The 27933-nt window shown below is 49.4% G+C and overlaps 1 protein-coding gene across 13 annotated transcripts in view; it reads left to right on the plus strand.

Moving 5' to 3' along the window:
• Positions 1-27933, plus strand: part of LOC137420684 (putative JmjC domain-containing histone demethylation protein 2C) — a 324770-nt gene that overhangs the window by 236930 nt on the left and 59907 nt on the right. For 11 of the 13 annotated variants that reach the window (XM_068105952.2, XM_078772414.1, XM_068105951.2 and 8 more), the window contains one exon: positions 11479-11592. The exons of 1 other annotated variant lie outside the window; for it this stretch is intronic. In XM_068105952.2, coding sequence (XP_067962053.2) covers positions 11479-11592 — 114 coding nt within the window. Of the gene's footprint in view, positions 1-11478; positions 11593-25481; positions 25636-27933 lie in introns of those variants that run through there. One more of the 13 variants, XM_078772420.1, reaches the window with a different exon arrangement.

Raw genomic sequence — 27933 nt, forward strand, 5'->3', positions numbered from 1 at the left:
CACTTCGTGGAGCGTTCTGCTAAATCGTCCTCCTTGGACTGAACATTAACTTCTAATTTTCCGCCACCGTTGTGTGTCGCAGCTGTGGCCGGATGACAATAAAATAACCAACATCATCGGAAAACGATTAAAGTTATTGCACGAAGATGAAATCGTAAAGTGTCGGGTAATGAGTGTTTTGGTGAAGTGAGGCATCGCAAGCTGTGTGGAGAACGGTTGTGTCTTCAAAAACTAATGATTTGGATCTGGGTCACTGGATGCGGAATGTTAGTGAAGGGTGTGATAAATTGGCTTCCCATGCTTATCAAGTGGAAACCTATTATTTCAGAAATGTAACACATAATTCCACCTGGGAAAATACGGCAAAGATTCTTCTTCTATTAACTCTGTGAATTTGTTGAAGAGCTGTAGCTGCCAAATGCCTTTGGAGCCCATCGCTAGTTGCGGCAATATCATCCTTGTGTATCCGTGGAACCTGCGGAGATTTGAAAAGGTACCCCTGTGATGTTGGATTCCTTTTTTATTTTCCTCCTTCATTCCTGCTCCCCGGAGCTGAATGAACCCTGCAATAAAGCATAGTACATAATTATAGCACGTAATAGTTTGGATAATCCCTGACAGGTGTGTCATTTGTAAGCTTGGATTAGCTTGCGCTGTAAAAACAGGCAGCCATTCCCACCAGTTCATGGAATCAGTTTGGCTCACCGGTGGCAGGAGGCAAATTGTTTTACCATTTTGAGATCCACTGCGGGTCCTCACTCATCGTCTCGTTCCGATGATGGGATGTCAATCGGATGAGCTGGTTATGTCGTTGCTGATTAACCTTATATTCCCTAAATTGCCCTTCTTTGAAATCCATTTTTGTTTCACTTCTCAAGCTGTCAAATGCACTGGCTTAGTTATTAGGCCTCGAAGCAATGTTCATTTGGAAGTGGGTTCCTGAGATGTATCTTGTTTACTCCATTGTGCTTTGCTCTCTTATAAACCTCAGCATGTGGCTGTTGTAATCCTACCCTCACCCCTCTTCCTCTTCCCCTCCCCTCCTCTCCCCTCTCCTGCCCCCCCCCCCCCCCAAAGCATGTGGTCACAACATAGCATCTTTTTCCAATGCATATTCCTATTCCTTTTCCTCCACCTCTACTACCTCCACCACTTCCACTACCCATACCACTCTTACCATCCCTACATTTTTCATTCCACCTCGTACACCTCTTCCACTCCACTCCCACCACTCCCACCTTCTTCCACTCTCTTCTTCCACTTCCTTCTTCTTCTCTTCTTCTCTTTCTTCCACCACTCTTCCACTCCCACCTATTCCACCTCCACCCAATCTTCCTCCACCTCTTCAACATTCTCCTCCAGCTCCTCCACCCATTTACCACATCTACCACTTTGTCCAGCCCCAACAACTCCTTCCTCTTATTGTAGCGGCTACCGCTGGGTTTTCACAATCACCTTGCACCTATCAAGGACGCGGAGCGATCACCATGCCGGGCTCGTCCAGGACGCCCGGGCAGGCTCGCCCTCAACTTGCCAGGCCGCAGCCAGGACGCTGGGCCACGCCCCCTCTCACCTTTCCTGGGCAAACGCTCCGGGATAATATGTATATATATTGCTGCCCGATAAACGGGCTTTTCAGAGTGCCTGAGTGTTTGGTTTGATTAAAGCAACTCGGATGAATTCCAGCTTTTTGTCGCGTCCATTCTTCCGATCGACGTGGGAGCCCCAGCTCCTTCATTGGTGACCTACCGACATGGACACGGCAGTCGCCCTTAAACTGCCTACCTTCTGGGAGGCTCACGCGGCGGTTTGGTTCGCACAGGCGGATTCCCTGTTCGCCCTGCGAGGCATCACGGCCGACGACACCCGCTTCCACCATGTGGTAGCAGCGCTCGGTTCGGCCACCGCGGCCCGCGCCCTGAGCCTCCTCAAGAGCCCGCCAGCCGCTGACAAATACGGCACGATTAAGAAGCTTCTCCTCTACGCTTTCGCCCTCCCATCGGCAGAACGCGCACGGCGCCTGCTCGACCTGCCTGAGCTCGGCGACACGCGCCCTTCCGAGCGAATGGACTACATGCTTTCACTGCTCGGCGAGCACTCTCCGGAAATCCTGTTCCGGGAGCTGTTCCTCCGTCAGCTGCCTAACCCGGTACGCCTCGCCCTGGCAAGCACGACGATCACAGATCCCCGGGCCCTTGCCAGAGAAGCCGACAAGATCTCCGCCGCAGGACAGCGCATCGCAGCGGCGACATGGGACCCACCGCCGTCCGACGCAACACCCATGGCGCCCGAGCACCCGGCACGGTCGACGACCGAACTGCCGACGCAATTGGCGGCCGCTACCCCGAGCCGACCACCTCCAGCACGACGACCGGGGCCTCCACCTGACCAAGCGTGGTGTTACTATCATGCCAGGTTCGGACAGAAGGCCCGGACATGCCGACCCCCGTGCACCTTCGGCAGGCCGGGAAACGGCCGGGCCGGCGTTCATTACCAGCCATGAGCGCCGGCCACACGGGCAACTTACTGTTCATCACGGATAAAGCGTCCGGACGGCGCTTCCTGTGCGACACCGGCGCCCAACTGAGCGTCATACCCGCCTCTGACCAGGACAGGCAATCCGCGGTTTGCGGCCCCTCCTTGGTTGCGGCCAACGGATCGACCATCCGCACCTTCGGCCCGCGCAACGTCACCCTCTGCTTCGGCGGCCAACGCTTTGCTTGGACGTTTGTAACCGCAAACGTGCCCATGGCTCTGCTAGGCGCCGACTTCCTCTGCGCACACGGACTGCTGGTGGACGTCCAACGGCGTCGTTTAATCAACGCCGAAACCTTCAGCTCCCTGGTATGCACATTGAGCAGCTCCGCGCCGACCGAGCTGGCATGCGCCGTCCCGGCGGCGAACGAGTTTGCTCGCCTGCTCACGGAGTTCCCGGCCCTCACGCGGCCAACGTTTTCGGCCGTCGCAGTACGGCATCGGATCGAGCACCACATACCAACCACAGGCCCGCCGGTCTACGCCAGGGCCCGCCGCCTCGACCCAGCCAAGCTCGCCGTGGCGAAGGCCGAATTCGACGCGTTGGAGCACCTCGGCATCGTGCGGCGCTCCGATAGCGCGTGGGCCTCGCCACTGCACATCATGCCAAAGCCGGGGGGTGGATGGCGCCCGTGTGGCGACTACCGCCGTCTCAATGACGCGACCACCCCCGACAGGTACCCGATCCCGCATATCCAAGACTTCTCCGCCCGTCTGGCGGGACGGGTCATTTTTTCGAAAATTGATCTCATACGGGGATATCACCAGGTACCTGTCAGGGCGGCCGACGTCCCTAAAACGGCAGTCATCACGCCGTTCGGCTTATTCGAATTCTTGCGGATGCCATTTGGTCTCAAGAACGCGGCTCAGGCGTTCCAGCGCTTGATGGATGGCGTGCTGCGTGACCTGCCGTTCCTTTTCGTTTACCTGGACGACATCCTCGTCGCCAGCACGTCCCGGGCCGAGCACCTCCTCCACCTCCGAACACTGTTCGGGCGCCTCAGCGAGCACGGCCTCATCGTCAACCCGGCCAAATGCCACTTCGGCACGACGGCCGTTGATTTTTTGGGCCACCACATCACCAAGAACGGGGCCGTGCCGCCGCCAACCAAGGTCGAGGCCATCACCACGTTCCCGCGTCCCCGCACCATAAAGGCCCTGCAGGAATTCCTGGGAATGGTGAATGTTTATCACCGCTTCGTGCCCCGCGCTGCTCAACTCATGCGGCCCCTCTACGAAGCCCTCCGGGGCAAGCCGGCCAAGCACGACATCGCCTGGTCCGCAGCAATGGATGCGGCCTTCCAAAGCTCAAAGCGGGCCCTCGCCGACGCAACACTGCTCGCTCACCCGGTGCTCAACGCTCCCATCGCCCTCACCACGGATGCCTCCGACTACGCGGTGGGCGCCGTACATGAGCAATGGGTGAACGGGGTTTGGCAGCCACTCGCTTTTTTCAGCCGGCAGCTCCGGCCGAACGAGCTCAAATACAGCACGTTTGACCGGGAGCTCCTCGGTCTACACCTGGCCGTCCGCCATTTCCGCCACCTCCTGGAGGGCCGACCTTTCACGGCGTTCGTCGACCACAAGCCGTTGGTTTACGCCATGGCCAAGGTCACGGAGCCGTGGTCGGCCCGCCAACAGCGCCACCTCTCCGCCGTGTCGGAGTTTACCACGGACATCCGGCTCGTCGCCGGCAAAAACAACGCCGTGGCCGACTGTCTTTCCCGGGCCAGCGCGAACGCGGTCCACCTGGGCGTGGACTTTGCGCTTATGGCGGCGGACCAAACCACCGACACCACGGTGCAAGCCCTCCGGGCGGCGGACACGGGCCTCCGCCTGGCCGACATCCCCTTCGCGGACACTGTCCTGCTCTGCGACGTCTCCCAAGGCCAGCCTCGCCCCATCGTGCCCGTCACCTGGCAACGCCGCATCTTCGCCTCCCTCCACGGCCTTTCCCACCCGGGCCGGAAAGCTTCCCAGAAGCTGGTGTCGGCGCGATTCGTCTGGCACGGCCTTCGTCGGGACGTCCGCGATTGGACCAGCACCTGCACGGCCTGCCAACGGGCCAAGGTCCACCGACACACCCAGGCCCCGCTGGCACCTTTCACCGTGCCCGAACGACGTTTCGACCACGTCAACGTGGATCTGGTGGGCCCCCTCCCCCCGTCACGGGGGTTCACACACCTGCTCACCATGGTGGACAGGACCACCAGGTGGCCGGAGGCCGTTCCCCTCGTCTCCACCACCACCGCCGACGTGGCGCAGGCTTTCATCGCCACCTGGGTCGCCCGCTTCGGCGCACCGGCGGACATCTCGTCAGACTGCGGACCACAGTTCACCTCCGAGCTGTGGGGCGCGGTCGCCCGCAACCTGGGGGTCAAGCTCCACCGTACTACGGCCTACCACCCCCAAGCAAACGGGTTGTGCGAGCGATTCCACCGCTCCATGAAGGCCGCGCTCATGGCCGGCCTTCAAGACGGCGGTTGGGCCGACCGGCTGCCGTGGGTCCTTTTGGGCCTCCGCACGGCCCCCAAGGAGGACCTCCAGGCATCCACCGCCGAGCTTGTCTATGGCCAGGCGCTACGCGTCCCGGGCGAATTTGTGCCCGACGCTACCAGTCCCTGGTCCGCAGCTCACCAGCGCTCGGACCTCCAGGAGGCCGCCCGACGGTTTGCCCCCGTGCCAACATCCCACCACGGTGACCCCCAGTCCTACGTCCCCCCAGCACTTCGCACAGCGGAGTATGTTTTTGTGCGTCACGACGCACATCGGGGGCCACTCCGGCCGCCGTACGACGGGCCCTTCCGGGTGCTGCGACGGGACGACAAGTCGTTCGTCATCGACATCGGCGGCAGGTCGGACCGGATTGCGGTGGACCGCCTCAAGCCGGCGCACGTGGACGTCGACCACCCACCACGGGTGGCCCTTCCGCCGCGGCGAGGCCGCCCCCCATCCATGGTGCCCCCCACTCGACCGCCCACCACCACACCGGACCCCCTCCCACGACCCGCCAGGGGTCGCTTCGGCCGGGTCATCAGGACCCCCCTCAAATTGACCCTGCCGGTGCAAGTCGATTCTGGGGGGACGTGTGTCGCGGCTACCGCTGGGTTTTCACAATCGCCTTGCACCTATCAAGGACGCGGAGCGATCACCATGCCGGGCTCGTCCAGGACGCCCGGGCAGGCCCGCGCTCAACTTGCCAGGCCTCGGTCGGGACGCTGGGCCACGCCCCCTCTCACCTTTCCTGGGCAAACGCTCCGGGATAATATGTATATATATTGCTGCCCGATAAACGGGCTTTTCAGAGTGCCTGAGTGTTTGGTTTGATTAAAGCAACTCGGATGAATTCCAGCTTTTTGTCGCGTCCATTCTTCCGATCGACGTGGGAGCCCCAGCTCCTTCATTATCATAATTTTGTTGCTCCGGGAACATTTAGTCATGATGAGAAGAAACCTGATTTGAAACACAAATTTTGTGTTAGAAGTTTGTGGTCTTCAAATATATATCGCCTTAATATCAACCTCATGGGTGGACAGATTAAATTAATTGATTAATTAATTGATTGATTGATTGATTGTTGTGCTGCATCGATTCTCACTCACAAATGTGAAACACACTCCTTGCCAAGCACTTCAAATTGCATTGAGCTATATATTTATTTTTGGCAGTTTTTGCCATGAAGGGTGTTTGTAATGGAATAGTCTGCTTTACCCTGTTTACGTGAACAAAACTTTGACGGCAGGTTATTTTGACAGTCGCATTTTAATGTCAGAATCATTTTTCTGATATGCCTCGAGCTGCTTTCTGGTGCATTTGAAGTCAGTTGATGCTGCACCCTGGAGTACACTCGCTTGTAGGGAGCTTTGAGGCAGATGTACCATCTGCATTCGGAATGTTGGACTCCGCAGTTTTGTTTAGCAACAACAAGCTTTTTATTTGGTATCCCTGGCCTAATTCCAAAATACTGGTATGGGATGAGGAAGGGCATGTTTGACCCTCTTGCCTCATTGCGACACTTGCCTGTCTAAAACCACAGCGTTTAGTCACTAAAGCTCTGTGTGTGGTGAATGAGAAAGTATCTGTTCAGTTCAGGAATTACTTAAAAGCTTTCAGCTTTAATACCCGCTTCCTTTAACAACACCAGGTGCCGCATACAGAGTGGCCTACAAAATGGGAACGGCCATGGAAAAACTGTACAATGCATTTTTGGAAACTGCGATGAAAGGTCATCTAGGACCAGAACAAATGATTGCAAGAGTGTTGCTCTGCTCTGAGACGATGTGTGTGATTCTGGTGAAATGGCACGCGGGGCATTATTCGGGACGAAACGGGCACCATGAAGAAACACGATTGTTCGACTTCACAGAGAATTTAGAGAAAGACACACTGTGAGTGAACAGGATAGGCCTCAGCCACCTCAATGTGCACGTGGGGAGAGGGGTGGAGGCACTTAAAATTGCAATGAATCAGTCCCGACAAGTCAAATACAAAGGCAAAATGGTGGTTACGTTGAACACGTTCGTAACTATATATATATATATATATATATATATATATATATATATATATATATATATATATATATATATATATATATATATTGATATACAGTTCATGGGAAAATTACATAAACAGACCGGGAATCAAACCCAGGGCCTCTGGAAAACCGTATCAGTGCTCTGCCATCTGAGCTATCTGGGCAACCCTGACCGAGCATGCAATTTTTCCACACATATGATTGCCAATCTTTCCGTCACTGCTTCTGGGGCACTCGCTGCCAACCATAGGAGCACCAACGGCCTGAACACGAGAGGGTCTTTCTCCAATGGGGGGGACAAATCCATGTCTGCTATTATAAACACCACTGGGGGCGTAGTGAAACAATTACATTAATAAACAGTATTATAAATAATTAAATTGATATACGTGGGAAAATTATATGCCCAATCCAGAAATCGATCCCAGGCAGAGGGTTCGATACCTGGTCTGGCAGAGCACTGGTACTGTTCAGCAGAGGACCTAGGTTTGATTCCTCATCTGGTTGTGTAATTTTTCCACATATGTCAATTTAATTATTTATAATACTGTTCATTAATGTAGTATATATATATATATATATATATATATATATATATATATATATATATATATATACACACACACACACACACACACACACACACGAGCTCCCTTTCAATGCAGGAGGAGGTTTTCATCATGCCCATCGAGCCCGTGCAATGGTTGCCAACCTATGTTTGATTGTCCGTTCTCTATCCTTTTTAACTGCTGATCATCAAGTAAGGAAGCAGCAGGCAACATTTTTTTGTTTGGTATGACTCGGTCGTGGTCTAGCTCAAAACGCCGACCTCTCGGTTACAGAGCGGATACTTTGCCCATGACATCACTGATGTAATCTTGTTCATAATCCGAGGCCGTTTCTTATTATTCAACATTCATATTGTTTCCTTGTTCACATTTCAAATAAAGAATGTTCAGTTGTGTCATATATTGTGGCCTTCAGTTATATTTCACTTTCTACTTAATGTTAAATATTGATCATTTTCCTTCAATGGAACTCAGGTGTTTCAGGGTAATGTTTTCTTCTGGGAAGTGAAAAGCGGATTAGAGAAGACTAATGTTTACAGATTTGCGTGAAGTGAAACGAGAGTAAGTAGTTTGCAGACCCGTGGCCCAGTTATCAACGAGAATTCCCGATGGGAAGCGGTGCACGGAGTCCAAGGCATTGAAAATCAAGGGAGCAACTCTTCGCCGCAGATCCTAAAAACGCTTCTGAGCAAGTAGGGAGTGAGAGTTACTGCAGACAGTAGTTTGGCATCGGCATTCCAATCACGTTTCATTCTTGCTTATACTTGTAGGCGAGTTTCCACCCCGACACCCCGGATGCAGTTTGCTCACGCAACATCACCTGCTCTGCATTAGGCGCAACATCACCCACCCTGCATTGGGAGACCGCTTCCCCGCCTGCCTTGCTTTGTTGTGCCTTGACAGCTGCATCGTTAGCCGTCTTCCTGGGAGAGTTCTTGTAGAATGCTCTGCAGAATTGATTGGGCAGAACGGAGCTGATTGAACACAACGGAAATGCTCTTTGCCTGCCTTTCCTCCTTACTGTTCAGACTTGCTAACTCAATGCGGTGACCGTTAAATGTCTCCTTCTGCTCTCATGACGCCAACTTCCCCTTCACATCTTATTCGCATCTTCTTGGGCACGGCCCTCTTTGGTTATCCGATCCTGTGACCCGCTTGGTGGTGCATATATTTGCAATATTGGATTGGATCTCTTTATTCCAGCCAATTGAGGTTTCACGCAGGGCTCGTCTCCTCCATCCCTGCATATTGAGAGCTCGTCTCCTGCAATGGGAGAACTGGAGGTTACATCTCCAAGCTTTCCCTGTTTAAAATATTGAACGCCAGCAGCAGGTGGTGAATATTTATCCAGCACTGGCAGATTTTCATCCTTTTGAAATTGTGACAGTTTGTCGTTTCGGGCGTAATGGCTACAGTGAGTCACACTCGTCTGCGTGCAAAGGCCGGTTCAGGCACGAATCTCTTTGGCCTTGCTTTCTTGTTAGTTTTTTCCCCACCCCCGGAGCACGTGTTCAGATAACAACGTGTGGAATTCTTTCTGTCAGCATGTGCAACTGTATTGGTGCTTGGAGCCGTGCACATAATTTGGTTCATGTTACACTCCATTAAATATGGCTTCATTCAAACAATCGTTTCTTCTCTCAGGCGGACTTGGAGGTTCTGATATATTACGACTTCTTTTTCTTGAATGGCGTATCTCTACTGATGGATGTTCGCTGTGTTAAAGTGTGGTTAATGTTTTCCTCCTGGTTATAAAATGGGGAGTTGGTGAACTCGAAAAAAGCCATATATAGGAGTTTGTTGATTTTCTGAAATCTGGACTTAACCGAAATCCGAGCAAAGTCCACGTTGGTGGTGATGCTCCCCTGCAGATTTGTTAACCCCCATGCACACCTTGCTGACCCAGGTCATATTTCAGGTTTGGCAGTGGAAATTGATTATCTATGGCACTGATCATTTGCACGGACACACACACACACACACACACACACACACACACACACACACACACACACACACACACACACACACACAAACACACACATGCAAACACACACAAACACACTTACATATACATATTAGGGTGGCCCTTAAATGGGGTGAAAAATGTTAATTTGAATGTTCTCATGGCCTAATTGTGATCCATTTGGGATACAAACACTGCAGTCAAAATTTCATACAAGTCTGTTTATATAATTTTAGAGGTAGTCCAGGCACCTTCAAGAATCAAGATTTTATATATATATTTTTTTATATATTTTATATTTCTAGTCCATAGATATGATGATTATTCACAAGCATGTTTTATCAAACGTTGTTTATTTATTTCTGTGATACATACCGTATTATCTGTGATATGTGTTTTTAGTGTTACGTGACCTCAATCACATGGCCTACAGGGGGAAATGTTCAAAGGTGCTGGACTACCTCTAAATATTTATGAATTTAGCTGACATTTGGCCTGGTTTGATTTTAGGGCAAGTGGACCAGTTGTGAGACGGTGAGAGCGTAGTATTTCAAACTTTCAAAAATAAGGGCCACCCTACTACATATACATATATATGTATATGTATGTATATATATATATATATATATGAATGATCGTTTTTAAGGCCATTTCCCCCGCTAGAGCGGGGGTTAGCCTTGTGGGCCCAATGACAATCATGGTTCCCTGTTTCAGGCAATGTTTTTATGGCCAGATGCCCTTCCTGACGCCAACCCTTGGTCGCCTCTTACGATGCGCAGGGATACGGTGTACCTATTCCAAGCCGGGGTACACACCGGGATCATTCATCCCAGCAAGCTGGTACTCAATTTGCCAACCTCGGAAGGATGACAGGCTGAGTCAACCCCCCTGGCGTTAATTCAGCGATCGACCGGGATTCAAACCCAGGATCCTAGCATCCCAAGCCGGCACCCTAACCGCTAAGCCAACACCAGGGTGTGTGTGTGTGTGTGTGTGTGTGTGTGTGTGTGTGTGTGTGTGTGTGTGTGTGTGTGTGTGTGTGTGTGTGTGTGTGTGTGTGTGTGTGTGTGTGTGTGTGTGTGTGTGTGTGTGTGTGTGTGTGTGTGTGTGTGTATATATATATATATATATATATATATACACACACATACTGTATATAGGTATAATATATATATAATATATATATATATGTATATTGTATATAATTATGTATACTGTATATGAAGCTAGTTATCTGTAATTTTAACCTTTCCTCTTTGTGAGAAATACATTTGGGGGGTGATAACCATAGGCTGGGGAAAACAAAAATAAAAGGTGAACAGTGATCTGAAAATATCACCATTTTGGTTTCCTTACATATTTCGAAAAATTATTTTGGCACAAACTTCTGAGCATGGCTTCAGGATGAAATACATTTTCATTCATCCGAATTTTGCCAGTGCAAGCAATGATGACATTGGAAAATACAATTTGAATGTTTTTTCATTTCAAATGGTGTGGAGATAGCTGATGCACATGAAACCAATTTCGTTGGATTCAGAAATGCCGAATGTCCGCATCGATAAATTGTTTTCTGTGAATACATCAAACCTCATTCCTGTTCAAGGTGTGCCATTATTTGTTTCATCACAAGTTTACCTATAGCTCTGTTCACTAATGTTTTGTTTCTAGATTTGAGTTTTCCTCATTGACGCCAATACGTGTGCTTTGAGAGCCATTTTCGCCCTCTCGAAAACATGTTTTGTGGAGGTTGAGCCTTTCCTCTCCATGGAGTGTGTTTACCATAGCCAGCTGCGTTGCTCCACTCTTGTGGCAACGGCGACGACGTTCTAACCGCTCCCTTTAATGACACTGCTGTCTCTGTCTTTTAGACATTCGCTCCTCTGGTGGACAGGATCGGACTGGGCTCTCTGGTGCCCGTGGAATTTTTTGGCGACCGTGCCAGAGATTTTGTAACGTCCAAGGCTACCCTTCGACCTTTCCTGGTAAGATCGCATTCCCATGTGTTCCTGTGAATGTCTGCCTTTTAAAAGGTACCCGGCTCTTGCCGCCAGGCCTTACCTGCCTATCATCCTGTACTGAGCACATGATCCCCGATTGAAATTTGACATTGGGTGGGGTGGTTAGTGGAAGGGTTGGGGTCATACGTGGTCTTAGTCACTGGTCGTTACACTCGATTTCTGACTCCTTGCGTCTGCTCTTCACAAATTATCGCACAAATGAGTGGCAGGGATTGAAACATGTCCGAGCAGGATGTGGTTTGTGTACTCAGTGCATGAAGGGTGGTGTACGTACATGCGTATCAAATTGTTGTTTGATTTTGTCGTCCTGCTTGTTAGTCCCCTACTGGTGTACACCGGAGGGGACTATAGGTTTACACTCCGTCCCTCCGTCCGTCCGTCAGTCTGTCAGTCCGTCACGCAAAGAACAGCTTTCCGGACTTCTTTTCTAAACGCTTAATGCTAATGATTTCAAACTTGGTAAATGGTTTCCTCATGATAAGTTACAGATGAAGTTCGAACTTCACGACGTTTCGATCATTTTTGACAAAGTTATGGCACTTTGAACTTTGGGAATTTCCCCAACAGTTTTCTGGACGACAGACTGCCGGTAGGGGACATGTATGCAGCGCAATACTCAGAATGCTTGTTTACACAATATTATCCACAGAAGGTTTTATTGTAACGATGGTGGAACCATCTGAGAATATAAAATGAAAACTTGTTCGATTGAACGCCTTTATATTCCACTTGGAATACTGCACAGTGTACACAGATTGATGATGGTTTGTACATTTTCTTTCCCTTCACACAACCTTGTTTGGTGACTAAACAACTAAACTAGTTCACGGACTCTCAAATGAGAATGTGTGGCACTATCATTCACATGTAGAACATTTGTTTTTGTTTTTGTCTCTGTCTGGATTGCTCGGAAGATGTAAAACAACAAAAAACTAGTAGGGTTGTGGGGGAGCGTTTGGTGGTTGGTAGGTGGTGGAGAAAGTTAGGCACCATAATGAACATGGATACACGGTTGACGAGCCGTTGCTTGGTGGGCATGTTTTCCAAACTTCTTGCCATTATGAACGACGAGCACAGCTTGTTCATTGAGCGTCTGCTCCTTGGCGCTGCTTAGTATGAACAAAAGCCCGACTGTCCACAAACCGGGCACAGCGGCGGAGCTCGAGATGGGCAGCCACATAAGGCCCTGGCTCCCGTTACACCATGTGCCCAAAAGCAGAGAAGCTCAGAGCCGAGTGGCAGCTGGCCTTCGCTTTTGCTATGCAGATTATGAACCACTGCACAAACCCCTTTTCATAAGACACGGTGCACACAGCAACTGGAATTCGGACGTCTGTTGGTGGCTGGTGCTGCAATGGGTGTGCTGACGCTTTCCTCGGACGATGTCTCGTGTTTCCATGAGAACTCGAAAGCATGCATGGTGTCGCGCTTGATCCCGGTCTACAAAACCACCATGGATATAACCAGACTCGGTGGTGTAATGGCTGCAGCGTCCACTCTGAGTCTGTGAGATTGGGAGTTCGAACCTCGGCCTAGTCATACCAAAGACTTTAAAAATGGTACATGGTGCGTGCTTCCTTGCTTGATGCTCTGCATTTAAACAGAACGCAGCACGGACAAAACAGCCATATGTTGGCAACCTTTGCGTAGGCTTGATGGACTGAATGGCCTACTGCTTTGAACTTCCTTTAAGGAAACCTGTATTATAACCCCCTCCCTCCAAAGAAGTAATCAAACAATCCCAACAGCCAATAGCCACATAATTATTTATTCATGAGGCACTTTCTCTGAGGTCGATTTAAGTGATCACAGTTTTTCCGGCCTTACTTTTACAGCACTCAATATCACACCATTGCTTTGGGTGTTAAAATATGATGTAGGATTCCAGGGTTATTACCTGGGTGTTTGTTGTGGACAAATTGTAGTTTGTTTTCATCGTCTTAATCATGAAAAGAGAGCAGAAGAAATGTGGCTAACTCTATAATACGTCATGCAAGACTAAATCCTTGTTTGAAAGTGTTTTTATGCATTTTGGTGGCGATTCCACGGTTCGTTTGGAGAGATGAGATGTTCACGCGTTGTACTCTTACTGATTATAAAGAGGGAGAGAGACTGCTAAAGTCTGTCGAAAACAGAAACCCAACTTGTCTTTGACGGGGAATTTATGGGCCCTGCGCCTCTGATTCATGTTGGGAGAATGCCAATGATTTCCCATGCCTGGGCTTCCATTTAATTCTGAAGTATAGAGTGGCATGGGGAGCCCTAGTCCACAGAGAGGAATGCTATTCCATTGCACTGCAGAGGATATAATATACATCATGTGGAGTTGGGAAGAGCAAAGGAAGGTCTTCAACTGGTGGAGTATATTTTATTTGGCTAGTTTGGAAATCTGGTCGGATTGGTCTTACTTTGTGGGGAGACCAAGGGGCTTGAAGGATTTCAGTTCTTCCAGACACTCTTCTAGACATTAGTCAAACACTCACATTTTCAATTTGTTTGGGGGTTGGGAGGGTCGGGGGAGGTGGAGAATGGTGGGTTGGAGATGTTGAGGATGTTAGGCCTGCCTGCATCAAACCTCATGTTCTCAGATGTAAATTAGTCATTGCTGACTTAAACCATCAGACGGATTATGCTGCTTTAGCCTACATGTTGTGGGGCTGAGAAACTCTACTGCACAGAATGGAATAATCTGCAAAGTGGAGCAGTGTTACTCGGTGAAGTAGGGAGTTCGTTGTGATCGACCGAAAGAGAGAATTGGCTGAATAGAGCTTCCTTGGAAGACACCAGCCTCATTGGGAAGTTTGGAAGAAAATACGCCAATGAGAGTGACTGATGACGGTTGTGTGTGCTGACGTGTGTGAGTGACCCAGTGTGCTGATGATAGTTGCGAGGCAGGAATTGAGAGTGCTTTCTGTGCCAATGTCAGCAATGCTTAGCTGGAGGGCTTTGTGCCAGATCATGTTTTATGTGTGGGATGTGCCAACAAAGATGGCGCTGCTTTGTTAGTTGAGGTTCAAGACCTTCAACCAGTGTTTGGAAAATGAAAGCATGTTCACTAGCTGAGGTGTTCAGATGAAAGCTTGCTTCTACTTAGAGTCCTTTAAGTTAGGGATGACATCATATAATCTGAAATTATACTTTACTTTGGAGATCGATGGGCTAAGTGTTCTGCGACTGAGTGGATCGGCATTGGCATCCTCACGATGGACCAGGGTGATGCTGCTCACTTTATGAGATGGAGAAAGACAACCATGGGGAAATTACCATGAACGACTCCGCAAAAATGGTGGTGTACACTGTACAATAGTGACATGGGTTTGCATAAGTTTCTATCAACACCAGTCTTGCACAATGCATTGTTAGCAAGTCAAGAAGTGGTCAATATAGATCATGTGCACACACCGGGAACCAACTTGATTAGAGTCCATCAGTTCATAAATGAGATATCACAGGTGGGTATGTTGTTACCCTGTGCTCGCGAAACGAAAAGCAGCGTTAAGCATTCGGTTGTGTACATATGTGCATACGTGTGGCGTGTCTGCATATTTTATATCCATTTTCTCAGCAACTGTTGGTCCGATTGACATGAAATTGTACCATAGGAGTGCCTCCACCTGTAGAATATATTTATTCTTGGGTAAAATGCCAGGGGCATAGAAAAGGCCTCTTTATGTAAGGGTATGTGCCATGTGGCAAAATATAGAAAAGAAGGGACATTCAATAGCTCATAGAAAATGCCAAACAATACAAAATAAGGGGCGTGCAAAAAATCTTGTGTGTATGCTGGACTACCCTTGTGTTCTGAGGAGGGACCAAGTAATACTCAAGAAAAGTTCATATGAAGGGGTGCAAATTTGATTCATACACCTGCATGAAGAAGTAAATGTATTTTATTTGCCAGATGTAGGGTGCCCCTTTATTATATATTTTTATTTTATATTTTTATATATTTACTTATGTATATATATATATATATATATTTATATATATTTAATTTTAAAGCAAAAACTACAGCACTTAGGTGGAATTTGTTTCGAAAGCCATTAACTAGATCTATTGGCCGATGTATATTCCAAGTTTCAGCCAGTTTCAATGTATAGTCGTTGAGATATGAGCGCCAACACATTTTGGGCGGGCGGACGGATGGACACCAACGTGATTTCGATGGTTTTCGAAATAACACTCACTCAAGAATGCATAAACGGACGTTGCTGAAATTTTGAACATATTACCTCAACGTACAAAACATATACTTCTGAAATTTGCAGCCGATTTCGTCCAGTAGAAGCCGAGAAACGTATTTTCAGTCCCCATGTAAAAGCTGCATGCAGAGAAACGATCCCTTATATGAAGGGAGGGGCGCTTTGCACCTCCCTTTGATTCATAATTATGACGTCATAGGTCATGTGGTATGGACGCCATCTTGGAAAAACGTTACACCTCTATATCTCCCAAACCGCTCAATGGAAAAAGTTGAAACATGGCTTTTTGTCAAGTACTCCTCATGGGGAATATGATATGTTAATGATGATGTCATTGGTGCTTTCATTATGACATCATAATTTGACAAGTACAACGCTTGATCTGATCTGTATTAAAAATGAAAATTTCCCTTGCAACTGTTAGTCCGATGGACACGAAATTTGTACCATTGGTGCGCCTCCTCCTGTACAATTTTTAATGATAATTATGACGTCGTATGTCACGTGGTACAGGTGCGATCTTGGAAAAATCAAAAAACGTTACACCACTAATCCACTATATCTCCGAACCGCTCCATGGAAAAAATGTAAACATGGCTTATTGTCAAGTACTCCTCATGGGGAATATGGTATGTTAATGATGATGTCATTGGTACCTTAATTATGACGTCATAATTCGACAGGGACAACACTTAGTCATCAATTTGAAATTTAATGAGCGTGATCTACGCAACAATTATATTAGAGAATATAAATTTATGATGTAATCGCTTACGTGGTCTGGCAGCCATATTGGATCAAAGAAAAAAAAACCTTTAAAAACAAGAGTTGGCTAGCACCAAGTTGACTGTGCAGGGTAAGTATCCTATGAATACCATCTCGTTTGATTTCTGACTGCCCTTATGATATAGATTTATAATCTATGTGCTCCTGATAATGCCTGGAATAAGAGAGGTGCAGGGAAGATGGGATTACCGGCGATGCTGTAGATAGAACGAGTAGGTTGAAGACTTGATCAGGCAAAAAACACCGTGCCCTTTAACTAATGTTAACACAATTAATGACACTTAACTTATGTTGCTATGGCATCAAATTAATTAGGACATCTACAACAAAATAACAAATGAGAATTTTCTTTGTGGATTTTATTCCTCGTGTCAGAGCTGAGAACAAACACTCAATGTGTCTTGTAATTACCTATACCGACTGCACAGCACAATTGCTTTTTATCGTTACTTTAAAGTTTATACACAATGAATGCGTGTTTTCATTTGTTTTTAACCAGTGCTTAATGTTTGATATTTCATAAACAGAGACATATGGATGTAGCTTGCTGACTCGGTGCGTTTCCGGTCTAACGTGGTCTGGACTCCATGCTAAGAATCATCGTTTTGGAATGTCACCAAGCCATTATTTTTAGAGGGACCTCTGATACGCAACCAGTTTAATTTGATAGGTGTGACCACATAATGCAGATTATCTTATTTGTTCGCTGTCATCACTCGTCAATGAGACTGGTTTACCCAAATATATACATGTGGAAATGTGGGTTTAGAGCTCCAAGACGTCAGAAACTAGAACCGTGCTCGGTAGAGCACATACCCTCCTCCAGGCTGAACAGGTTACTTTTTTTTGTCCCACTGATAGGCCGTATCTGCATCCGGGTCTTAACCAAAATCTGATTGGCTTGTTCTTATCACCCAGCTAACTCATCCACCGAGTTTTGTCATTATCCATCTGCAACTTGAAATATCATGCTATATATCATTTTTTTTACCAATCTCTCAATTGTGAAGAATCACTTTTTAAAATTCATAGTATCTCGATCTGGATCTGGATCCTCAGCAACATTTCATCAATTTGTCCTCGTCACACACCCAACCTGTCCACCAGGTTTCATCTAAATCCGTCCATAACTTTTTGAGATATCCTGCTGACAAACAGACAAGCAGACTGACAAACAGGGGTGAAAACACAACTTCCTTCCACCTTTGGTGGTGGTGGTAATTATAATGCAATTGGCATGGTTTCTGAGATGGTAGCATGCTATAATTGCATCATTATATGAATCTTCTAGTGGCCATTTTTTTTTCAATGATCAACTCAAAATGTGAATCGAGTGCAAAGAAGATGGAATAAACTGTGCTTATCCGTGCATGCTTTAAAAATTAAGGATGGCTACGTTTCATTTTGAGGTGCATAAACTTTAGCTTGCTGTGAATGGACATGCATTACTGCCATTGCATTCATAAAACTGCACTGTCATTGTCATGTTGTGACGACTTCAAAAGGAGGGGAGAGCATTACTGGAAGCCAAAATGAATGTTGAGATATTTTGTTTACTAGCAACGGTACCCGCCCTCCGGCCCTGCGGGGCTTCAATTGGGAGGCCCAAATGAAAAGGCAAAATATCAGAAATTGAAGGCTTTTTTAATTTTAAACGATTTATATAAACATCCGTTAAATATCACACGCAAATCATCAAAATCTAGAGTATTTATAGAATTTCAATAAAAGCCACATCACTGTTCATATCGGTAAATATTATTCCATCGTTTTTGGAAAAACTGGAAAATTGGAAAAATTGGAAAAACAATATAGACTATTTTACTCCAGGGGGTCCCAGGATTACCCACCCAAAATTCCGTTGCGATCGGTGCAGCCGTTTTTGCGGAACCTGGGAACAGACAGACGGACGGATGGACGGACAGACAGACAGACAGACAGACAGACAGACAGACGGACAGACAGACATTTGGTGAATGGGCACATTATGCCAGGGCATTGCCCAAATGTCCTTATCTTTGTCAATGTGTGCAGGTGAAGAGCTCGCAAATAAATGTATACATTAATAAATTAGAGTTAATAGATCATGAATCCCCACATAGTGCTACTTCAATTTAACTTAAATGTTCATAAAATAATGATTTTAACAATCATTTTTTTAAAAAAAATCTGGAAGTTTAGTGCTATACACCACCCCGTATACACCACCCACGTATACACCACCCCAATGAACGTGTAGCGGTTACCGCTGGGTATACACAATCGCCTTGCACCTACCGAGGACGTGGCCAGGGAGCGATCACCATGCCGGGCTCGTCCAGGCCGCCCGGACAGGCCCAGACGCGCCTCTCCCGGGCATGCCCGGACTCGCCGTTCCCAGGCTCGCCCGAGCCGCCCGTGCACGCCCGGTCTCGTCTTTCCCGGGCACGCCCAGCCTCGCCTTTCCAGGGCTCGCCTAGGACGCCCGGGCATGCCCGCTCTCGCCTTTCCAGGGCTCGCCCAGGGTGCCCGGGCATGTCCAGACTCGCCTTTCCAGAGGACGCCCGGGCACGCCCGCTCTCGCCTTTCCCGGGCAAACGCTCCGGCATGATGTGTATATATATTGCTGCCCGATAAACGGGCTTTTCAGAGTACCCGAGTTTGATATGTGCAATAAAGCAACTCGGACGAATTTCCGTCTTTGGTCGCGTCAATCCTTTCGACTCGCGTTGGAGCACAGCTCCTTCATTGGTGACCCACGACATGGACACGGCAGTTGCCCTTAAACTGCCTACCTTCTGGGAGGCTCACGCGGTGGTTTGGTTCGCCCAGGCGGACTCCCAGTTTGCCCTGCGAGGCATCACCGCCGACGACACCCGCTTCCTCCATGTGGTAGCAGCGCTCGGCTCCGCCACCGCGGCCCGCGCCCTGAGCCTCCTCCAGCGCCCGCCAGCCGCTGACAAGTATGGCGCGATCAAGACGCTCCTCCTCGACGCTTTCGCCCTCTCACTGGCAGAACGCGCACGACGCCTGCTCGACCTGCCCGAGCTCGGCGACACGCGCCCGTCCGAGCGAATGGACTACATGCTCTCGCTGCTCGGTGAGCACTCTCCGGATTTTCTGTTCCGAGAGCTGTTCCTCCGCCAGCTGCCTAACCAAGTACGCCTCGCCCTGGCAGGCACGCAGATCGCGGATCCCCGCGCCCTCGCCAGGGAAGCCGACAACATCTCCTCGGCAGGCCAGCACATCGGGGCGGCTGCCTGGAGCCCGCCGCCATCCGAGGCGATGCCCATGGCGCCCGAGCGCCCTGTGCGGTTGGAGGCCGAACTGCCGGTGCAACTGGCGGCTGCCACGCCGTGCCGACCGCTTCCAACACGACGGCCGGGGCCTCCGCCTAACCAGGCGTGGTGTTATTACCACGCCAGGTTCGGACGGAAGGCTCGGACGTGCCAACCCCCGTGCACTTTCGGCAAGTCGGGAAACGACCGGGCCGGCGTTCATTACCAGCCATGAGCGCCGGCCACTCAGACAACTTGCTTTTTATTAAGGACAAAGCGTCCGGGCGGCGTTTCCTTTGCGACACCGGCGCCCAACTGAGCGTCATACCCGCCTCCGAGCAGGACAAGCAGACCGCCGTTTGCGGCCCCTCCTTGGTCGCTGCCAACGGATCGGCCATACGCACCTTCGGCCCGCGCAACGTCACCCTCTGCTTCGGCAGCCAGCGCTTTAACTGGACCTTTGTGACGGCGAGCGTGCCCATGGCTTTGCTGGGCGCCGACCTCCTCTGTGCACATGGGCTGCTGGTCGACGTCAAATGGCGTCGCCTTGTCAACGCCGAGACCTTCAGCTCCCTGGCATGTATGATGAGCAGCTCCGCGCCGACCGAACTAGCATGCGCCCTCCCGGCGGCGAACGAGTTCGCTCGCCTGCTCGTGGAATTCCCGGCCCTCACGCGGCCGACGTTTTCGGCCGTCGCAGTGAGACATGGTATCGAGCACCACATACCAACTACGGGCCCGCCGGTCTACGCCAGTGCCCGCCTCCTCGACCCGGCCAAGCTCGCTGTGGCCAAAGCCGAGTTCTACGCGTTGGAGCGCCTCGGCATCGTGCGGCGCTCCGATAGCGCGTGGGCCTCACCACTGCACATCGTGCCAAAGCCGGGGGGCGGATGGCACCCATGTGGCGACTACCGCCGCCTCAACGACGCTACCACCCCCGACAGGTATCCGATCCCGCACATCCAAGACTTTTCCGCCCGATTAGGGGGGCGGGTCATTTTTTCAAAAATTGACCTGATACGGGGATACCACCAGGTACCTGTCAGGCCGGCCGACGTCCCAAAAACGGCCGTCATCACGCCGTTCGGCCTGTTCGAATTTTTGAGGATGCCGTTTGGCCTCAAGAACGCGGCCCAGGCATTCCAACGCTTGATGGACGGCGTGCTGCGCGACCTGCCATTCCTCTTCGTCTACCTGGACGACATCCTCGTCGCCAGCACGTCCCGGGCCGAGCACCTCCTCCACCTCCGAACACTGTTCGGACGCCTCAGCGAGCACGGCTAAATCGTCAACCCGGCCAAATGCCACTTCGGCACGACGGCCATTGACTTTTTGGGCCACTGCATCACCAAGAACGGGGCCGTGCCGCTGCCGACCAAGGTCGAGGCCATCACCAAGTTCCCACGTCCCCGCTCCATCAAGGCCCTGCAGGAGTTCCTCGGCATGGTGAATTTTTATCATCGATTCGTGCCCCGCGCTGCTCAGCTCATGCGGCCCCTTTACGAAGCCCTCCGGGGCAAGCCGGCCAAGCATGACATCGTCTGGTCCGCGGCCATGGACGCGGCATTCACGAGCGCGAAGCGGGCCCTCGCCGACGCAACGCTGCTGGCTCACCCGGTGCTCGACGCTCCCATCGCCCTCACTACGGACGCCTCCGACTACGCGGTGGGTGCCGTACACGAACAATGGGTGAACGGGGTGTGGCAGCCGCTCGCTTTTTTCAGCCGGCAACTCCGGCCGAACGAGTTAAAATACAGCACGTTTGACCGCGAGCTCCTCGGTCTATTCCTGGCCGTTCGCCATTTCCGGCACCTCCTGGTTTGACCACGTCAACGCCTGTTCACGGCTTTCGTCGACCACAAGCCGTTGGTTTACGCAATGGCCAAAGTCATGGAGCCGTGGTCGGCCCGCCAGCAGCGCCACCTCTCCGCCGTGTTGGAATTTACCACGGACATCCGGCACGTCGCCGGCAAAGACAACGCCGTGGCCGACTGTCTTTCTCGGGCCAGCGCAAACGCGGTCCACCTCGGCGTGGACTTCGCGCTCATGGCGGCCGACCAGACCACCGACACCACGGTGCAGGCCCTCCGGGCGGCGGACACGGGCCTCCGCCTGGCCGACGTCCCCTTCGCGGACACTGTCCTGCTCTGCGACGTCTCCCAAGGCCAGCCTCGCCCCATCGTGCCCGTTACCTGGCAGCGCCGCATCTTCGCCTCCATCCACGGCCTTTCTCACCCGGGCCGGAAAGCTTCCCAGAAACTGGTGTCGGCGCGTTTCATCTGGCACGGCCTTCGACGGGACGTCCGCGATTGGGCCAACGCCTGCACGGCCTGCCAGCGGGCCAAGGTCCACCGCCACACCCAGGCCCCGCTGGCACCTTTCACCGTGCCCGAACGGCGTTTTGACCACGTCAACGTGGACCGTGTGGGCCCCCTTCCCCCATCGCAGGGTTTCACACACCTGCTCACCATGGTGGACAGGACCACCAGGTGGCCGGAGGCCGTTCCCCTCATTTCCACCACCACCGCCGACGTGCCACAGGCTTTCATCGCCACCTGGGTCGCCCGTTTCGGCGCACCGGCGGACATCTCTTCGGACCGCGGTCCGCAGTTCACCTCCGAGCTGTGGGGCACGGTCACCCGCAACCTGGGAGTCCAGCTCCACCGTACCACGGCCTACCACCCCCAAGCCAATGGGTTGTGCTTTGACCGCTCCATGAAGGCCGCGCTCATGGCCGGCCTTCAGGACGACGGTTAGGCCGACCGGCTGCCGTGGGTCCTTTTGGGCCTCTGCACGGCCCCCAAGGAGGACCTCCAGGCGTCCACCGCCAGGCTCGTCTCCGGCCAGCCGCTCCGCGTCCCGGGCGAGTTCGTGCCCGACGCTACCAGTCCCTGGTCCGCAGCTCGCCAGCGCTCGGACCTCCAGGAGGCCGCCCGACGGTTTGCCCCCGTGCCAACATCCCGCCACGGTGGCCCCCAGTCCTACGTCCCCCCAGCGCTTCGCACAGCGGAGTACGTTTTTGTGCGTCATGACGCACACCGGGGGCCACTCCGGCCGCCGTACGACGGGCCCTTCCGGGTCCTGCGACGGGACGACAAGTCGTTCGTCATCGACATCGGCGGCAGGTCGGACTGGATTTCGGTGGACCGCCTCAAACCGGTGCACGTGGACGTCGACCAACCACCACGGTTGGCCGTTCCTCGGCGGCGAGGCCGCCCCCCGTCCACAGTTCCCCCCGCTCGAACACCCACCACCACACCGGACCCCCTCCCCCCCACGACCCTCCAGGGGTCGCTTCGGCCGGGTCATCAGGACCCCCCTTAAATTGACCCTGCCGGTGCAAGTCGATTCTGGAGGGGCGTGTGTAGCGGTTACCACTGGGTATACACAATCGCCTTGCACCTACCGAGGACGCGGCCAGGGAGCGATCACCATGCCGGGCTCGTCCAGGCCGCCCAGACAGGCCCAGACGTGCCTCTACCGGGCATGCCCGGACTCGCCGTTCCCAGGCTCGCCCGAGCCGCCCGGGCACGACCGGTCTCGTCTTTCCCGGGCTCGCCCAGGACGCCCGGGCACGCCCAGCCTCGCCTTTCCAGGGCTCGCCTAGGACGCCCGGGCATGCCCGTTCTCGCCTTTCCAGGGCTCGCCCAGGACGCCCGGGCATGTCCAGACTCGCCTTTCCAGGGCTCGCCCAGGACGCCCGGGCCCGCCCGCTCTCGCCTTTCCCGGGCAAACGCTCCGGCATGATGTGTATATATATTGCTGCCCGATAAACGGGCTTTTCAGAGTACCCGAGTTTGATACGTGCAATGAAGCAACTCGGACGAATTTCCGTCTTTGGTCGCGTCAATCCTTTGGACTCGCGTTGGAGCACAGCTCCTTCAAACGTTTATTTAAATTAAAGTACTGCAAAACTGGAGCTTCTTGGAAGTATTATGGCAGACGATTTGTGTACTACAGTGCTCAAGTGTATAATTAAGTTTAAATTAAATGAAGATTGTAAAAGTCGTATAAATAAATTGAATCCATAATTGAATGCCATTTTCCGCAGTATCCATTATATCACCTTATCTAACACGTTACATTAGTTATTCGTGCCTGTCAAATGTGTCTACATGATGACGTCCTTAAAAACAGTAAGTTTCCTCTTTGGAATGATTCTCAATTTTGTTTCACTTCCAGACAGACAGAGTCAAAAAAATATTGTCTCACTCCTCTCAACGCATGTGCAGTCGGGACGAAATCGCAGAACTGTAAAAAGAAAGACTTGCCTTTCTATCCATGTTCGGATTTGTGTTCAATATATAACCTTGCATTTAAAGAAGCTCTTCCTTGATCATAAACTGATAAGACAAACAGACGGACAGACATGAACCAATTGCTCACCTCGCTTTTTGTTTCGCATGTGCATGGTAATAAAACGATGATCCCACTGAACATCCAGGCAGCGTAGCATGAGCATCCCAGAAAGCACTCTCAGCAATAACCTGCAAAACAAAAATAAATAAATTAAGAAAATTAATAATCTGCAAGACAATTATTAACAACATGGCATCCCAGAAAGAATCTGACAGCCGAAAAAACAGAAATCGGGCGCGGGCGCTACTTTTGATTCACCCTGTATCTATATATATATATATGTATATGTGTATATATATATATATATATATATATATATATATATATATATATATATATATATATATATATATATATATATATATATATATATATATATATATATGTGTGTGTGTGTGTGTGTTTGTGCATGTATGTATATATGTATATGTATATATTATATATATATATATGTATATATATATATATATATATATATATATATATATATATATATATGTATATATATATATATATATATTGTTGCGGATTTGAGAATCCTGTGTAATTGTTGTAAATATCACCCTCTGTAAGTGTAATGAATTCCTTGTAAATATCTCCGTTTTGTGTGTAAAGGTCAAAGGTTGTCCTCTTAGTTAGTCCATATACATGCACGTAGGCCACCATATACCCTTCTAAATAGTTATTTCCTTTTTATGTGTATTAGTTTAAGGCTGTGTTTCCCATTAGTTGACTCTGCATTGCATCAGATGACATAAGATAATTCCCTTTTCAAATTCCCAAAAACCTCCATTGCCAACCGCATTTGCCAAATGCATTCGCCCTCCATTAAGCACGCGGTCGGTTCGGAGAAGAAAGGCGTGTCTCCACCTCGTCATAGGAAGGAGGAGTGAGCCCTTGCCGATCAACCTACCAAGCACGAGGGGTTTGGCTTGAGAGAGCGGAGAAAGAACGATCGGGGAGGTTCGCAAAGATTCGATGGTGTGGCCCTATATAACCCGTCACGCGACGCCCCCACCAAGAGAGAGAGAAGAGATGCGTCAGAGAGTTGGCAGTCCACCGGGAGCGAGTTGAGTTTCAGTAAAGGAGTCCACCAGAGTTGCTGAGTTCAGTGGAGGAGGAGCTGGTTGAGCAGTCCACCGAGAGTGGAGTTGAGCCCAGTGGAGGAGGAGCAGCGAAGTTGAGTGAACAAACCGCAGCTTTGGGACCACCGCAAGTGAGACCTCCGTAGTCCAGCCCCCCTGTGACACGCAGCTTCGACCCGCTGCTACGCGGGAACCGATTGCTGTGGGATCGGTGGCCGTCGAGGTCGAGCCCGACGTTCCGTGCGGGAGCAAGCTCCAACGGAACCTTCTTCCCCTTCCAGCCATTCGTGCCATTCATCCCTATCATCATCCCCCCGTGTAAGTCTGATTGTCGTCCGTCTTTTATGTTGTCCTGGGTGTTAAGTAAGACTGAATAGGTAAGTTAGTATTGCACTGTGTCTTCTGGTCCTTCCATCTTTCTGTCTTTATTTTCGTATCTTTCCTTCTCCTTGGTTACTTTTGGTCTTGTACATAATAGTTAGTAATAAATTATATTTGTTCTTCCTACCTTGCCTTTCTTTCCTTTACATCTGTTTCGTTTTAGTGATTTCCCCATTGGATACCTGTGGCACGATTTGGCCAACGTTAAGAATCGGGTCGAGTTACTTGCTAATGGTTCGTGCCGCGGCTGCTAATCCGCTCGGCAATTAACATCTAGTCCGCGGTCGCGAACGAGGCAGGAGGGAGCTGAGCAGCTTCAGGAGCGGAGACGGCCAGTGAAGATAGAAGGGGGACTAACCCCCCCCCCCCCCCCCCCTAAGGGGAGTGCCGTACTCCGTTTCCGCAACAATATATATATATATATATATATATAATGTATGTATGTATGTATGTATGTATATATATATATGTGTATATGTATATACAGTGTGTCAGTATATATGGTATATATGTATACAGTATATATATGTATACAGTATATATATATATATATATATATATATATATATATATATATATATATATATATATATATATATATATATATATATATATATATATATATATACATATATCTATATATATATATATATACACATATATACATATATAATTTATTTATTTGTATGTATTAGCATAAAGCCCGGTTCCACCGGCTGTTGTAAGGGAACTTGGTCTCAATAGAGTGTGGAATATTTAGGGAGTTTATTCGGAATGTCAGTTGAGACCATAATAGTCACAACCAAGGTGACTTAAACAGTCACTGTCTGTTCAGACTGTCAAGGTATATATACACAAAGAATTAAGTTAAGCACCCCCCCCCGTTTTTTTACAACCTCGCACATTACAAGTTTGTTGTCGTCAAAACAGTGTAATATACCCATGATATTGCTATATTTTCTGGAGAAGTGATATTATGGTCACATAAAAACATAACAATCATGCCGTTTTCAAAATTTTATTCTGAATAATTTAAGGTGAAATTTTTTGGGAATTTTAGGCATATTTTCACCTCAATTTAAGTATGGAGCTATAGGTCCATCACGGACAGTGTGGATGACGTTTATGTTTTCTAACGTACAGTCATTGTTCTGAGAAGACCTCTAGCGATCTTTGCGTCAATAACGTGTGTAGGACCCACGTGATCGGATCACTGACTCAACCCTACGTCTCATAGACCCTGTAAGCCGTCGTATGCGTTGCTGTGGCAGGTTGTTCCATTCCCGATGTAATGCACGTTCCAATTCATCCAGATTGGCTATTGGAGGGACCATCTTCGCAATTTGTCGTCCCAACATGTCCCAAACGTGCTCGAGGGGGTTCAACCTGCCACAGCAACGCATACGACGGCTTACAGGGTCTATGAGACGTAGGGTTGAGTCAGTGATCCGATCACGTGGGTCCTACACACGTTATTGACGCAAAGATCGCTAGAGGTCTTCTCAGAACAATGACTGTACGTTAGAAAACATAAACGTCATCCACACTGTCCGTGATGGACCTATAGCTCCATACTTAAATTGAGGTGAAAATATGCCTAAAATTCCCAAAAAATTTCACCTTAAATTATTCAGAATAAAATATTGAAAACGGCATGATTGTTATGTTTTTATGTGACCATAATATCACTTCTCCAGAAAATATAGCAATATCATGGGTATATTACACTGTTTTGACGACAACAAACTTGTAATGTGCGAGGTTGTAAAAAAACGGGGGGGGTGCTTAACTTAATTCTTTGTGTATATATATGATTAGATATAGATATGACATTTTATGTAATCACACAGCAATCCATATTTGCAGTCATATGATGCTGTGATTATTTCTATAATTACACAGGAATTTATATCTCCAGTCATATATAATGATGCGATGATACTGTATATGCAATCATGCAGAAATCTATTTCTGCACTCTTATTTGTGGATGCAACGATTTATATAATAACACAGCAATCCATATCAACACTCATCTTTGATAATACATTACATTAGGCTGTGGCCAGCATCCATGGGACACCCACGGGAATAGCCATGTTTGACATTTGGCCATCTCGAGTTAGATGCTGCACATAGAGAGTTTTCCAAAATGGGCCCTGGCAATTCACCGATCCATCAATGTAATATGTAAATACATGTCGATGAACATGTGAAGTAGTTTATTTATAAATCT

This window comes from Myxine glutinosa, chromosome 2 (genome assembly GCF_964187855.1).
Source record: "Myxine glutinosa chromosome 2, kmMyxGlut1.1, whole genome shotgun sequence".
NCBI lineage: Eukaryota > Metazoa > Chordata > Myxini > Myxiniformes > Myxinidae > Myxine > Myxine glutinosa.